The sequence below is a fragment of the Melozone crissalis genome, unplaced genomic scaffold (assembly GCF_028551555.1).
Source record: "Melozone crissalis strain CALT ecotype California unplaced genomic scaffold, PUWL_Pcris_2 ptg000026l_1, whole genome shotgun sequence".
NCBI lineage: Eukaryota > Metazoa > Chordata > Aves > Passeriformes > Passerellidae > Melozone > Melozone crissalis.
The window spans coordinates 3,744,446-3,759,528 of record NW_026535804.1 but is presented as its reverse complement, the minus strand read 5'-3'; the positions used below and the strand labels follow the sequence as shown (position 1 = coordinate 3,759,528).

Sequence of the window (15,083 nt, the reverse complement as noted above, 5' to 3'; positions counted from 1 at the left end):
CAGGGGATGGAGTTCTCCTGCCCTTGCAGGCAGACACTTGCTCAGAAGTTGAATGTGTGTAGCCCTTTGAGATGCTGGAGTGTGTTTGGCAGTGATTTCTGTGTGTCTGGAGTGTCTCAGGGCTTCTACAGCCACAGCTCTGGGCCTGTTTTCTGAGCTAATTGTGATTGTTTAGGAAAAGCCAATTCCAAAAGGAGGTGAAGAAGTATTGGTGTGTTGAGATGCACATAAAAAAATTACTTTTTTAGTTTTTTTTAAAAACAATCATGGTGCTCCTTTTCTCTTTGCCCTGGATTTCTGCATGGTGCTGATCTCACTGGAACTCACAGAAACAATAGTAAAGACTTGCACTGTTTTATTTAATAATGTGAGGTGGAATTCTTAGGCACCTCCCCTCAAGATGGAAGGTGTTTAATCAAGATGACTGATTGCCTTCTCTCATCTAAGAGAAGGCAATCGGCTCCTTTTCTTTTTGGTCATGTTGGAGGTCAGAATTACAGATAGGTAGAATGAAGGTGTTATCCCCAGATTTTACAACTATTTTATTCAAATACCTTAGTAGCTCACAGAATACTTCAAGAACATCTGCAGTTCTACTGAACCAGAGTACAAAGCACTACACATGCAGATCTTGGGTCCTGTGGCTTTGGATTTTAATTTAATTTTATTTTATTCAGGCAACTGAACTGCAGCTCTATGAAATGACCAGGAACAAAAGACAGCAGGGAGTCAGAAGCAACACAGTAGAGAACAACTGAGCTGGCACTGGGCAGAGCTGATCTTCAGCTGCTCCATTTTATAAAAATCACAGCAAAAAAGAACAGGGACAGGAAGAGGTGGCTGAAGAGAAGCACCTTCTCCAGAACTGGAAGAAACTGATCCAGCTCCTGCAGCTGCCAGAGGCGCTTGGTGGGCTGCCCTTGGGCCTTCCTGGGAGGGTGCAGCAGCTGGGGACCCCCCTTGGCCAGATTGTCTGGGGGTGCCTTGGGCAGCTCGTGGGGGTCTGCAGGAGCGAGGGGCAGGGTCAGCCCTGTGGGGCCACCATGGCTCACCCTGCCCGGGGCACAGTTTGTCCCTGAGGAAACCCACCCTGGCTCCACCCAACATGCAGGAGAATGCCCCAAACCTCCTCTGTTGGAGGTGTTCTGGGCTGTTTTACCTTGCTGGAAGCTCCTGAGGACCTTGTCCAAGCGCCCGGATTTGCGCTGCTGGTACAACAGGAAGAAGGAGTCCAACACAGCCATGATCATGAGCAGGAATGTGCCCAGGAAAAACACCACTGCAGAGCAACAGGAAAACAGAGAAAGCTCTGGGGAATTGGCATTTTCTTACATTCCATTGCCTGGTGGGGAACAGGGAATGCCTAACTCCAGCAGGCTAAACAAGCTTAGCTGTTCATGACTTCAGTGTTCATGAACGTGTCTATCAACACCCAAAACCCTCCTTAGGGCTGGTACCTGGGTGAAAATCGGGGTTTATTTGATAAAGGTGGGTACCTATGATAGGTGGTTTGTTGGAGGAAGTTGGGAGGCTGTTGTTGAGAATCACAGCCAGCATGGAGCTGCCGAGGATGATGGCAATCTGGAAGTTGATTTTCTCCTCGAGAGAGCTGGGACCAAACAGCACAGCCATGTCCAGCAAGTACAGGGCACACGTTGGGAGGATCAAGTTCAGAATGTAGAGAGTGGGTTGTCTATCCATGGAAATCTGTTGAGGAGGATGAGCAAAATTTGATGAGCAGGAGATGACTCAATGTGTTGACAAATGCTGGTCCCCTAATGTAAAAAATTGTCCTGTTTTATACTGGGTTTTTTTTTCATGCCAAATCAGTGCAATATAATATGGAAGTGCTGCCATACCACATAGGTGACCACAGAAAATCCTTTGTCATCCATCATTTCCGTGAATTCCATGATGCTCACGTTGGTGAACTTCCATTCTCCATCAGTTAGGATTAAGCTCTTGCTGTCTCTTATGATCTCAGCTGGTGTCTGTCTCGTCTTCATGACAAAGTCTGTTACTGCTTGGGCAGGAGGCACAGGGGGAGGGAAGTGGAAGAATTCAGGAATTTATTAGAGGTCAGTTATTCCTCTCCCTTTCCCACCCAGCTGAGGGTGTATGCAGACAGGAAGGGGGAAGGTTTCACGCACTGCTCGGGTTTCTCAGCCCATGAGGGAGAAATTAAAAAGGTCTCTGTGAAGAGGCTTCACTGGACCTCTGGAAATGTGGATCAGAGGGGAAACATCTGTTGAATTAGGGCAGTTGTCCTTTGTGGATGGGACTGGGGAGATTTTGTGGCACCTCTGCTTATATTTCAGCCTCCCTCTAGGGATGAACTCTAACTGCAGTTTGAATCCCTGAAACTGTCCTTTTAATGGTTGCATTTGATTCCCTTGGAAATCTTTTCCAACCTTAGAATTCTATTATTAATTTCCTCCCATTTCTGTGGCTTTCAGGTGTGTTTAAAGATCAGTCCTGCAAAATTCTATGTGAACAAGTAGCAGTTTTGCAGGAAGCCTCCTGGTCTCGGGTCTCTTGGTTTGTAGAAACCAGTCCTGGGAGGGGCTTGCCACAGAACATCTGGATTGTTCCAGAGATGTTGCTGGGAAATGTGCCAGGACAGAATGGCAGCATTTTAACTCATTTTCCGTGGTCTCAAATGAGCTCAACCCCGCTCTGAGCATGAGGGGCTGCTCAGGAGCCCAGGAGTTACCAGGGCCCATTTCACCCAGTCCTCCAACAAATGCAGCCCAGAGGTGGTCAAGCTCAGCCTACAGCTGTACCTGGGTAGAGGAATGAAGCTATGCTCAGGTTGCACATCTGGGTGTCGAAGGGGAACTTGAAGATCACCAAGCTGCACGTGAGGGTGGCCTGGTAGGGCCGGGTGGAGTTGAAGGTGCCGTTGTGCATGAGCACCACGTAATTCAGCTCTGGGTCCTGCCCGTTCACTCTGTAGGGGACAGACAGGGAGAGTAACTGAGCCTGAGATGCTGCCTGTGCCTCAGCCCCATAAATCCAGGATGTGGACACCCTGTTGGGGGGCTCTGAGCCATCACCCAGCCGTGGGATGCAGCAGGAAGAGAGGAAATCAGGTCTGGGAGAAGGGTTCCTGAGCCCTTTGGGATCAAGGTCTACTGTAGCTCTGTGTTGAAGTGAAGGGAGACGACCCATCCTTGTTGATCAGCATCGAACTCCAATTTATTGATCTCAGTTACACACTTTTGTAGTGGTGTTAATTAAGCTCATGCATATTGCAAAATCCGAGCTCATCATAGGTCACAGATTACACATTAACCCCTCCTTTTGTTTTCAATACCTGTGGTTTGTTATTGAATCCAAGATTTATTTTCTCACCCTGTTATGAAAGTTCTCAAGGCCTCCATGTTATTGAAGACAGGCTTGAGAATTTAGCTGTTTACAGAAACAGGCTGTGAGAATTTGCTCCTCACAGCTGCCTTTTAAGCCATTTCTGAGCAAAATTCTCCAACAGCTCTGCACCTCCTGAGCATCTCCTGCCTCTCTGTCATCTGCTTCGTGCCCTCACCAGGGCAGGGGCCCATTCCTAGCCCTGCCTCCCACTCCTCTCTCCCTCTGGAGAGCTGGTGGAGGCGCCCATCCCTCTGTCAGACCCTCAGTGCTCTGCTCTGTATCTCTCCACACACTATAAAGGTCACTTTATTCCACAGCAGTGCTGGTTTCTGCTGCTCCCTCGGTTTTAGCTGCAGCCCAGATGGGAAATTTCAAGAGCTGTTACAGTATTACAGAGCCACTAAGTGCTTTGTATAAACTGTGGTCACCATTAATCTAAATTAGGAGGCTCTCAGTTACAGAGAGCTCAAGGGAACAACTTTTAGCCATCTGAATTTATCCCACTTCCTATAATACAACCAACAGTTTGCATCCTCTGTATTTCTGTGAAGCCAGTGGATAAAAATGAGAGGGGGACGTACCGCTCCAAGATGAAGATGGGGGGCGACCAATACGTATCCATGGGCAGAACAATTTCAGAGATGTTACAGAAATCCCAGGGGTCCCAGGTTGCAAAAGGGTTCTGCCATTCCTGAGGGAAGAAGTTGCAGGAGAGAGATGAGCTCTGGGCTGGGCACCAGACTTTGTGTTGAACAGCAGGAGAGAAATGTTCTTGAGGGACCTACCAGGTTCAGGACGAAGTAAAAACTGACTGTCTGCAGCTTTTCCACCTGGAGAAACAAAGATGTTTAGCTGATTTTCTTAGATGTATCCAATGCAGAAGCTCTTCCCTGAGCACAGACTGCAGTAATGGGGCTTGGGAAGAGAGCTCATGGCTCTTGGTCCTACGGCTGAAGAGTGGGAGCACAAAGTGCAATGGTTAGGGAAAATAATAGATTATTGTTAACATTTCCATAGCAGTGTCCTGCAAATGCACTGCCCAGTTCAGGCACTGCAGGGTGTTTGGAGCCTCCTGCTAAGCAGGCTGCTTGTCTGGATGTGACTTCTGGAAGGAGTGAGAGAAAATGCTCCAAATCTTCCAAAAGTGCTTTCCAACAGCAGAAAGCTGAAGTGGAGGGGGCTGATTCTCACCCCTGTGGACTTGCTGTCAGAAGACTCAAACCCTGGCCTAGTAATAGCCCAGTTTCCTGTTGTAAAAACTCATTTTGGGTCCTTACCACAGAGAGAATTGACACCAGAAAGAAATCCACCTTCACTTCCACAGGCTCCTTCGGGTTTATCTTGGGCAGGATGTACGTGTGCAGCTTGTCATGAGAGGAGATGTTCAGGTAGTCAACAATGTCATAGTAGGTGCAGAGGTACTTTGGGGCAGCCCCTGCTGGAAAGAAAATCCCACTTGAAACACAAAAACATCAGGCAACCTGCGAGGATGCTTCAAAAAAGAAAGGGTGTGGAGCTGTGGATGTGAAAAGCGTCATTAACACACAAAAATCCCTTCTCACACAGATGAGAACAGAACTCCTTGAAGGTTTTCAATCCCCCTTGCACTTACCTGTCCCAAGAGAAAAGGTGAGGATGGCTACAAAAACTCCCTGCATCCTCTCCTGCTTCCAAATTAGGAGGAGAGTGGTGCCGTGAGTCTTTTGAGCTGGTCCAGGACACGTCATTGGTTATGTGGAAGTTGATTTGATATTTATTAATGAGGGATGGATTTTTGTAAACACATTTTATCTGTTGGGGGAAGAATTTGCTAATGGTTTGATGCACTCAGCTGACTCTTGGGAGTAGCCTTTAGTTGTGGTCAAGGGAAAATAAGGTCATTAAAAAAAAGAATCCAACAATTTGAGGGAGAGGAAAAGAAAGGGCCCATCCCCATAAAGAAAAGGCAAAGAGGCAGAGCTACTCAGTAGCAAATTTAGTCTCCTTTACAGGGCTGAGGGTTTGCTGCAACCCCAGTGAAAAGGATCGGGGATCAGTGGTTGTGTGACTGAGGGCTGTGGGGGAGGCTGCTCTCCTTGGAGCCTTGTCCTGCTTTCCAGTAGACCACACTCTGTCATTTCCCACTGAGCCCTCCATGCACCCATGGATTTTCTGCTTCTGCCTCCTTGCTGATCTCCCATGCTCCTTGTGTTCTTTTCTGAGTCCTCGCAGTTCAGATGAAGGGCTCAGAGACTTCTGGGGTTTTTTTATGTTTCTGTGTGTGTTCCTCTGCTGCCCTCTTCTCCATCTCTGTCTTTTTTTTTTTTTTTTTTTTTTTTTTTTTTTTTGCTGTCATCCCAGTGATCCTTGTGGGTCTCTTCCAACCCAGGATATTCCATGATTCTGTGATCCTGTGAATGGCTCCAGGGCAGCAGTTGCAGTCAGCAAGTCCCACACTTGATTCCCCCTCTGGCAGCAGAATTCCCCATGGCAGCGGATGGTCCCTCCCCAGCGGTGTCCCATTGCCATGTTCCCTGTCCCCCACGGCCTCCCATGTCCCATTGCCATGTTCCCTGTCCCCCCCGCATGGCCGTGTCCCCCCCGGCCCCGGTGTGTATTTCCCCGGTCCCCGGTCCCCTGTCCCCCGCGGCCCCCGTGTGTTCCCGATGCCGTGTCCCCCGCGGTGTCCCCGGTGTGTATTTCCCCGGTGCCGTGTCCCCCCCGGTGTGTATTTCCCCGGTGTGTATTTCCCCGGTACCGTGTCCCCCGCGGTGTCCCCGGTGTGTATTTCCCCGGTGCCGTGTCCCCCCCGGTGTGTCCCCGGTGTGTATTTCCCCGGTGCCGTGTCCCCCACGGTCTCTGCCCGGGGCTCCGGGGGTGCCCGGGAGGGGCGCGGGGGCGATGCCGGGGCTTGGCAGCATCACTGGGGGCGTTTTAGCGCAGCGACCGCGTGGCCTAATGGATAAGGCGTCTGACTTCGGATCAGAAGATTGAGGGTTCGAGTCCCTTCGTGGTCGGCCTTTTTTCCCCCCTTCCGCCGTTCTCTTTTAAATCATCTTTTTCCCGTTTCTCCGCTCGCATCTCTGCCCCTCGGGGGGCGGAGGGAACACGCGAGCCCGGGCTGGGTGCGGCGCTGCCGGAGCGGCCCCGGCCCAGCCCCGCGGTGCCCCCGGCCCGGCCTGAGGGTCCCCGCGCCGCCCCCTCAGCGCGGGGTCGGGGCCGTTCCCGCGGGCCGGGGCGCGCGCTCTGCGCAGCCCCAGTGGCCTAATGGATAAGGCACTGGCCTCCTAAGCCAGGGATTGTGTGTTCGAGTCCCACCTGGGGTGAGCTCTCTTTTGCCCCTGCTAGCCCCGTTTCCTTGCTCTTTCTCCCCGTTTCAGCGCCGCCGCGTCTCCTCCTCCTCCTCCCACTCCGGCCGCTGGCTATTACTGCTTGGTGGGAAGATATTCCCCAACGCCCTGCCCGAGCGCGGCCCTGGACACGGAGCCTGATGTGGGGAAAGACCAAAGAGCGAGGTCGGGGTGGTCCATGACGTGTTTTGGGACAGCGAAGTCCCCGTGGCAGCTCCGGGCTCTCTCCATGGGCCAGGAGCCGCTGTTGAAGGGATGCTGTGACTGTCTGCTCCCGGCCAGTGGCCCCTGTTTAGATTTCACAGAAAAGGGAAACAACGAGGAGCTGCTACAAACTGCCCCGGGCTTGGGTGCAAAAATGGATGCTTTGTGCGATAAGTTGTGTGGTCCCAGAGCTCAGGTGAGGCTGTGATCAAGGGGATAAAAACCAGGACCCGAGGGTGAGAGGAGAGGTGTTAATGAAAGGCTGATTTTTGGAGGGATTAGCGAAAGGATGGCACTGGCCAGGTCATGGATATCCTTCAAGGTGTCCCAGAAGGCACCAAAGCAGAGCAGTTGCAGTCGTTTAATTACGTCTGGGCAGAGCTGGGTTTTTCTTGACTTTCAGATGCATTTTCCCTTGTTTTTAGGGAATTTCAGCTACATTTTTCTCTCCTTCCTGTATAATCAGCTGCACCCGAGCCCCAACAAAAATCCCATTGATGCTGGTTCATGTCCACCTTGTGTGGGGAGCCTCTTCCCGGAGCAGGACAAGCTGGGATGTCGGGAATCTTTACTCCACCAGAAACCACGTCTGCATGAGGGGCTGGGCAGGGGGGTCACAGCGCTCGGCTGTGCTGCCCCGGGACCAAAGTCCTCCCCTTTGGTAATAATGCCTTTGGGATAATGCCCTCTCAGATTCGTGCCATTAAAAATCTGCCTGGAGGGTCTTTTACTGTGGAGTTAATGCATATTAAAGGCAGCTGTGGTCAGGGTGATGCCACACCAGTAAAACACAAAGTGAAGTTTCTTTTTAAGTTGTTTTTCTCTCTTAGATGTGGGAGGCTCTGCTGCCTGGAAAGCAACGAACCTACTCAAGCCCTGTGCACTGATCACCAATTAAAATACCTTCCTGGGGTGGGCTTCGGGAAACTTTTTCGGGATTAGATAAGAAACAGGTTTTGGGGAGAGTGGCTGCAGCAGGAGGAGAACAACAGGGGGTTAATGAGGCCCGTGGTGTTTTTTCCAGTATTGTTACAGCGTTGTGCTCTAGTGGTGCTTGTCACTGCTGGCACTGTCACTGTGACCGTCACATCTACAGTGACAGTGACCTGTTGGCACACGGGGTCGCAGAGGAGAGGACGCCTCCATCACCAGGGGTGGGTCGGGAGAGCCAGGCGCGCTTTCAGGAGCGATGGAGAGTGGGGGATGCCCTGGGTGAATGTGGGGGATGCCCAGGGGGTGTCGGGGGTACCCGGGGAGCCCCCAGCGCGTGACACGGGTAGAAGCCCCTTCTGTGGGTGACCACGTGGCCTAGTGGACAAGGCGTCTGACTGCGGATCAGATGGCTGAGGGTTCGAGTCCCTCCGCGCTTGTTTTAAAGCTACGGGTTGTACGCGACACATATTTCAATTTTACGGCGCGGGTTTTTGCGCGGCTCGCCGGCGTGGGAATTTAGCTCGCTAAAGGGCCACAAAATGTGCCTGTAGAAAGACCAAATTAAGCTGTTTTGAGGTGAGATATTCTCCGGAAATCCTGCCAATGAGGGGGAATTTATACCCCTTCGGGGGAAGATGAACCGGGGCTTGGAAGAGGCGGCGGATGGGTTTGAGCCCACCTACGGTCGGTTCTTGCGAAAATGGAAGGGCTGAGACGAAGGAGGCTAGGTGTTATCTTACTGCTAGGAGAGTTAATAGTGGGCTCGGGAGAGATTCATTACTTTGCTATGTTACGGTGGGAAGTATCAACCCACTGCCCACCCCTGTGAGCGCGGGGAGCCAACCGGAGTAGTAAGCGTTTAAATCTCTATTAACTCAACCGGGACTCGAACCCGCGATCTATGTTTTAAGGGAAATCTGTCGTACGGAACCACCGTTGTGTCCGCTCGGCCACAGCAGCTGCCTCATTCTCAGCTTGCCGCGCCGCCTCAGCGGGGTCCGGGGCGGCTTCGGGGCTTCACCGCGCCCCAAGCCCGCCCGGCCAGCTCCCGGGAGCCGAGGGCGCTGCGCGGGGATCTCATCCCGCCCCGTCCCCGCCTCGCGGTGGCGTTCCTGAGCCGCGCCGGGAGCTGCGGGAGATGGAGGGGCGGGGAGCGGGGCCTCGCTGTGGGGACTGTTCGGACCGGAGTGATCCCGGAAATCCCGAACGGAACCCCCCGTCCCCACCCACGGCAGCCACACGACCGCCTGGCCAGCAGAGAGTTAAGTGACGGCACCCAGAGAATGCTTCTGCGCAGCCCCAGTGGCCTAATGGATAAGGCACTGGCCTCCTAAGCCAGGGATTGTGGGTTCGAGTCCCATCTGGGGTGACTCTTTTCGCTGCGGCGGGGCCGGGGCTGTCCCGCGGGAACTCCGCATCCCTCCGTTCTCCGCGGGGGAAACGCGATGCGCTCTCCCCGCAGCCCGGAGCGGTTCGCTGCTCTCCGTCTCGCCCCTCTTGGCGTCACCCAGACATTTTTCATGGGGTTAAACCAGCCCCAACCTCGCACTCTGCTTTTAATTCCTGAAATTCCCGGCTCCTCCTCGCCCCGGTGCCACCTGCTCGTCCAGGGCTTTGAGCCTTTGCTTGAACTTCTTCAAAACGGTGGGAAAAGAGCGCCAAGCAGCGGGTGATCGTGGCTGCAAGGTCTCCGGGGCATGGGGAGGCTGGGCTGAGGCTGGTGCTGTCCTGGATGGAGATGGTGCGAGGACGTTCAATGTCACAAAAACATCGGAGTCAGCGACATCCCCGTGTTTGTAAAGGGAGGGCACAGCACGGAGCTTCAGATACCTGCACCTGTGAGAGGGACGCTGGCAGGGACCCCTCCCACGCTCAGGGAAGAAGGGGATTCACCATCCCTGGAAGCGTTCAAACCGGGTGTGGATGTGGTATCTGGGGACATGGTTTGATGGTGAAACTGGCAGTACTGGGTTGGACTTGATAAATATTAGAGGTTCTTTCCAGCTTGAATGATTCAGTGATCCCTTGCAGAAAAGCTTGCGGTGGGGGAAAATGGGTGAGATGAGGTGAAGTGTGAAATGCTCGTGGTGCTGAGCACGGGTGCAGAGGCCAGGGCAGGCCTTTCTGGCGTGTCAGGAAGCATTGGGAGTGCTCCCTCATTCCCCCACCATTCCATTTTGGGGAGGATCTGGGCTTTGAATGCTGTTTGCAGATGGAAATATTCTGTTGGGGGGCAGAGCTGTGATACCTCCGTGTGCCCCAAATTAACGTTAGGGACGACTTCCCTCTCTTATTTGGGGTTTTCCTAAAACAGATTCACCTCTCCCCACCCCAGGTGGGACTCGAACCCACAATCCCTGACTTAGAAGGCCAGTGCCTTATCCATTAGGCCACTGGGGCCCAGCAAAACATTAAAAAAAGGGATAATTTTGATTTCTTTGAGCCTCACAGTAATCACACCTGGCAGTGGCAAACACATCACACCCCAGACCTTCATTCTCCTTAAACAGGGTCCACTAAGGCACCTGGAGGATTCATCCAAAGGATTTTGGTGTCCCACCTCAAAGGCCAGAAGCTTCCTGCACTCACAGGGTGGGTTCTGGCTCCTACTGCTGAGATTTCTGCCAAATTCCTGATGTGGCTTTAGCTTAACTAAATGATGTACTTTGGTTAGATAAAAATCAACAAAAGGAATAAAGATGAAAGGAAGGAAATAGAAGGAAAGAAACAAGGGATACTCTAAGGAATGTACTTGATGATCCTTGAAGTCTTTTCCAAACTTAATGCTTTAAGATTCTACTTTCTACGTAGATGTGTTGTTGAGACTGCTTTTACTCTTCCCTTTCTTTCCCCAAAAATCTAGAGTAGCTTTGTGCTCAGCAGAAGAGGGTGCTCTGATGGAGCAAAGGCTGCTTGAAGAACACAAAGAACGTTTAGAAACAGGAGTGGCTGACAAAAATCAGAAGTTTTAGGTCCTCTCAAATGTGAACAATAGTTATTCTGAAAAATTATTAACAAGCCATCACAGTGTATCACTGGCTACAAAAGAAGATGTTAAATATATTTATTTACACTTTCAGGCTATTTTTATTCAATCCAGCTCATGAGTTTAGCATCATTAACAGCTGCCAACACCACTTCTTTAGGAAGATGGAATGCCAAGGGCTTGGATCTCTGCTGTTCTCAGTCAAAATCTGCCTTCCTGCTCTGTTTTATAGTTGAGTGTATTTTTTTCTGTCGTAGCCGTTCACGGTTCATTTTTTCCACCCTAAAACAAAACCAAAAAATCCCTCAGTGTACAAAGAAAGCATTTAAATATTCAGCTTTTGAGATCTGATGAGCCAACAAACATCCTCAGATAGAAAAAAAAAACCAGTCCCTGTTCTGGGACTGTTAAAATCTAAGCAGTTAAAATCTAATGGATCAGTGATACTCCTTAAAAAAGGAGACTTAAAGGAGTATGACCTTTAAAATTGTTTAAAAATGCTACAAACCAAATTGTGCAACATGATAGCCTGAACCCAAATAAAGAGCATTTTAATGAAGATACCTCTCTATGAGTTTCTGTGCTGTCTCCTTAGACACCACCCTGGGTTTCTCGATGGCCTCCGTGACCATAGCCCGGATTTTCTCCAGACAAATCGCCAGATTCCTCATCTGGTAGCGGCTCTCCTCCGAGGTCACAATCAGCTCACCAGCCCGGTTTATCTTATTCCTGTGCTGAGGGATGGGAAAACACAACGTGAGCACTGAAACCTCGCTGGTTCTGCCACGCTCTGACACTGAGACAGTGAAACCATGGAAGGGGAGGGTTGGTACCATCAGAGCCATTTTTTGTCTCACAGCTTCGGGAATCCAGTCAGCTGATGCCAGGTGGAACCGAACCTCTGCCTTGGAATTCACTGGGAGGAAAAACAGGGTCTTTGTTTCCGTGTCACAGCCTGACTTCCTCAGATCTATGAGGTAATTCAGCCTGATCTCTGCTGGCTTTCAACATGGGATGATTCCATGATGAATTTCCTGAAAGGTCACAATTCTTTTCTTGCTGTGTTTTCACACATCACTCTACAAAACAAACTTGTACCTGTCGTGGTATTTGCCTTTCTAGACACCACAGAATTTATTGCCAGCCCCTGCCTACCTCATTTTTAATGGCAGAACAAGCAGTATTTTAAGTCTATCTGAATTAAGCTGAGAATTTATTGCAGAGTGAACCTTCAGAATCCAGCTGGCTCTGTTATATTTGATCTATGGATAGAGATGGTGTCCCTTGTGGTGTCTGTAGCAGGAATGATCCCTGTAAGTGTTCCTAGGAGCATCTAATGTGTTATCTCTGCTCTCCAGCACTCTGAAGACTCAGAAGCTGTGTTCAATATTTTGCCACATGGTACAGAAAAACAACCGAAAATGGTGATTTTTCCAAGGGAGAAGCTGTTCCTCACCTTTATTCACGTTCTGCCCGCCGGGGCCGCTGCTCCGGCTGTAGGACACGGTCAGGCGAGCTGCAAGAGAGGGGCAGGGGCTGAGCCGGGACGGGGCCGAGCCGGGACGGGGCCGAGCTCGGGGCACGGACTCGGTGCCCGGGGGGGTGCCCGGCTCCCGGCACGGGTGTGCGGGGCGAGGGGGCCTCACCCATGGGGATGTCGAGGGCGAGCGGCTGCGGCTCCTCCTGGAAGAGACAACGGGGGCCGTGTCGGGATGCCCGAGGGTCTGGGGGATCCGGGGTCCCTGCGGCCCCTCGGCTGACCGGGCCCGGGGGCCACCACCGGCGGCCCCGCCCACCGCCAGCGACCCCGCCCACCGCCAGCGGCCCCGCCCACTCCGCTCCTCCACGCTCCCACCACGGCCAAGGCAGCCCTAAAAGCCCCGCCCCCAATTTAACCACGCCCACAAAATTGACACCGCCCCTTTCTAAGACCCCGCCCGCCCGATGAAATAAACCCCGCCGGCAGCTGTCAATCAAAACTAAACCCCGCCCAGACGCCGTCCCTCGCCGTCTTCCTCTTTCCCCCCACCCCTCTGACCGTCGTGCGGGCGGCGGTTCCGTCCTGCTGCGGAGGGTACAGCTTGTCCAGGCTATGGGAGCTCCGGTACTCGGTGCCGGCGGCGGGCCGCTGCGAGAACCGGGCGCACAGCAGCGCCAGCCCCGCCCGCGGCCGACACAGGCCCCGCAGCGTGTGCGCCGCCATGTTGGCCGCCGCGGTGCTCTCCCGCCCGGCGTCCCCGCGGAAACGGCGGCCGCGCGCCGCGTTCCGGGGCGGGGCGGAGGGAGCGAGGGCGCGATTTAGGGGGTTAAAGGGGCTCTTTTGGGGCTGTGGGATGGAGCTTGAGCGTGTGGTGTCCGTGCTGGGGGACTGTGGGGCAGGGAGGGGTCTGCAGCACTAATGGGGGATGTCCTGAGGGCACCGCGGGGCCGTGAGGGAGGTCAGGGGTGCCTGTAGGGTCTGTGCGCCCCAGACCTGCGCGGTGGCCAGCGCTGAAAATGAAAATACATCCCGCTTTTTAATGTTTTGTGTCATTTTTGCGCCTGGAGTGCTTCAATTTTTACATTCTTATCCTCTCAAGAGCGCTAAAGGGTTACATACAAACACACACATGTATATATACACAATTATTTCTTTGAATGCTGACATAGCAGCGGTGGATGTAGCATGCAGGGGAGTGAAGCAGTTGTGGAAATCCTTCAGCTTTTGCTCTTGTTGGAGCTGCCAGGCTGGCTTGGCAAGAAGGATTTGTGTTCCAGAGGGGCAGGGATTGCTATTCCTGGCAGCAGGAAAATGCATAGGCAGGGATGGGCTGTCATTTGCTCTGGTGTTTTGACAGGAGCTGACAATCTCGTATTTAAAACTGTGGATGAAGCCAGAATGGGCGTTCAGAAGCCGATGCAGACTGTGTGACTGATCTGAGCCGAGTTCCATCCAGATAATGCATTTAAAGTCAGGGAACTCAGTCCCCTGGAGGGAGCAAGTCCTGGACATGGATGGTTCTCTGCCCTGGCTGCAGCTGAGCAGCTCAGCGCCACAGAGGGCTCCTCACTTCGCTTTAATTGAACTTCAGAATCCCGGAGTTCTGCTCCACTGCCCTTGTCCAAACTCAGCTGGAAACAAAATGCTTGAAGGAAAAAACCCAGAGCTGTCAGAGGCAAACTGTGCCATCTGGTGACCTTAATTTCTAACAGGGAACAGGTAAATATTTGTGATTTGTAGCCAGAGGGATGGGTACAATACTCAAGGCAGGATGACTCATTTACCAGCTGTTGTCAAACGTGTCTGGTGGTGGTTGTGCAGGAGCACCCTCCAAGGACAGTGCCTCAGAGGGGCTGGGAAAGGAGCTGGAAGGTCACACAGGTGAAGCCAGGCCAATCTAAAAGGACATTTGTTCTGGTTTTGCTTCATTCCCACACTGTGTTGGGAATGAACACTTCATTCCCACTCTGGCCACAGAGCCTCGGTAAAAAGCTGGGTGATCTCTGCTTGGGTGGTTGGAAACTGCTCTCCCTGTCAGGCAGGGCCTGGGATGGCAAGGTCTGACTTTGGTGTGAGCCAAGAGAGCCAAACCTTTGGCATTGGAGAAATGAAGAAATGAACTGCTGGAGAAATGAACTACTTTGTCCCTGGTCCTGGCTGAGGAAGCCACCTCAGCCCCTTGGTGGTCACTGGAGAGCAAAAGCTGTCAGGAGCCATCCCAGAAACCTGAGGGGAAGGCTGAGGAGTCCAAGGATGCAGTCACTCCCTGTGTGAGTGAGGGTGCAGGCTGTTAATGTGTGAGCAAAGTCCCTCCGGGCTTTGAGGGGCCTTCCAGAAGGTCTCAGTTGCTGTAGGAAAGGGAAGATGCTGAATCCTTCCTGTGGGGAGCTCAAGCTCTGAAAATCCTTGAATTTATGCTTCAAGTGGCCCCTCCCTGTTTATAACAACAGGTTATAACCCTTCTGAAGTGTTATTCCAGTGAGAAGCCAGGCCAGATCTGATGGAACTGCACGTGTCTAAATGCCAGCTTTCAAATTCAGCATGCAACCACACAGTTGACAAGCTGTGCCCTAATTATCTTAATGCTGTGAGCTGAGTAATGTCACTGATTTTGCCAAATTCTGAAATTAAGGACTATTTCCTGTGACATCATACTCTTCCTCATCCATTTTAATTGCATGCAGCAATTTTCCTTTCTGTCACGAACCATGGGGGTGTGCTGTTAAGCAGCTGCTGCTCTCTGTTACACCACTTCTCTGGCAGAGTGGTTGCTCAGCACTCT

At 52.1% G+C, this 15,083-nt stretch overlaps 2 protein-coding genes and 5 non-coding genes across 8 annotated transcripts; 4 read left to right on the top strand and 3 right to left on the bottom strand.

The window, feature by feature from the left end:
* Positions 1 to 782: 782 nt before the first annotated feature.
* LOC128938394 (5-hydroxytryptamine receptor 3A-like) lies at positions 783 to 5,096 on the bottom strand. The gene is made up of 8 exons (XM_054278575.1): positions 4,982 to 5,096; positions 4,647 to 4,807; positions 3,951 to 4,060; positions 2,784 to 2,950; positions 1,860 to 2,020; positions 1,497 to 1,707; positions 1,160 to 1,279; positions 783 to 1,003 (listed from the first exon to the last, which is right to left on the bottom strand). The coding sequence occupies exons 1-8, from the start codon at positions 5,094 to 5,096 to the stop codon at positions 783 to 785; spliced, it is 1,266 nt and encodes a 421-aa protein (XP_054134550.1).
* Positions 5,097 to 6,292: 1,196 nt separating this feature from the next.
* On the top strand, positions 6,293 to 6,365 carry TRNAR-UCG (transfer RNA arginine (anticodon UCG)). The gene has a single exon. It is a non-coding gene; the product is annotated as a tRNA-Arg (tRNA).
* A 236-nt stretch (positions 6,366 to 6,601) lies between these two features.
* On the top strand, positions 6,602 to 6,674 carry TRNAR-CCU (transfer RNA arginine (anticodon CCU)). The gene has a single exon. It is a non-coding gene; the product is annotated as a tRNA-Arg (tRNA).
* A 1,525-nt stretch (positions 6,675 to 8,199) lies between these two features.
* On the top strand, positions 8,200 to 8,272 carry TRNAR-GCG (transfer RNA arginine (anticodon GCG)). Its single transcript has one exon. It is a non-coding gene; the product is annotated as a tRNA-Arg (tRNA).
* An 859-nt stretch (positions 8,273 to 9,131) lies between these two features.
* On the top strand, positions 9,132 to 9,204 carry TRNAR-CCU (transfer RNA arginine (anticodon CCU)). The gene has a single exon. It is a non-coding gene; the product is annotated as a tRNA-Arg (tRNA).
* A 958-nt stretch (positions 9,205 to 10,162) lies between these two features.
* TRNAR-UCU (transfer RNA arginine (anticodon UCU)) lies at positions 10,163 to 10,235 on the bottom strand. Its single transcript has one exon. It is a non-coding gene; the product is annotated as a tRNA-Arg (tRNA).
* A 630-nt stretch (positions 10,236 to 10,865) lies between these two features.
* Positions 10,866 to 13,041, bottom strand: MRPL58 (mitochondrial ribosomal protein L58). 2 transcript variants are annotated; one of them, XM_054278828.1, is made up of 6 exons: positions 12,860 to 13,041; positions 12,468 to 12,504; positions 12,278 to 12,337; positions 11,655 to 11,737; positions 11,386 to 11,555; positions 10,866 to 11,103 (listed from the first exon to the last, which is right to left on the bottom strand). In XM_054278828.1, exons 1-6 carry the CDS (start codon positions 13,022 to 13,024, stop codon positions 11,019 to 11,021), a joined length of 600 nt encoding a protein of 199 aa, XP_054134803.1. In that variant the 5' UTR covers positions 13,025 to 13,041; the 3' UTR covers positions 10,866 to 11,018. The 2 variants fall into 2 exon arrangements, with proteins under 2 accessions (XP_054134803.1, XP_054134802.1); XM_054278827.1 differs by having other exon boundaries at positions 11,386 to 11,737.
* Between the last annotated feature and the right edge of the window lie 2,042 nt (positions 13,042 to 15,083).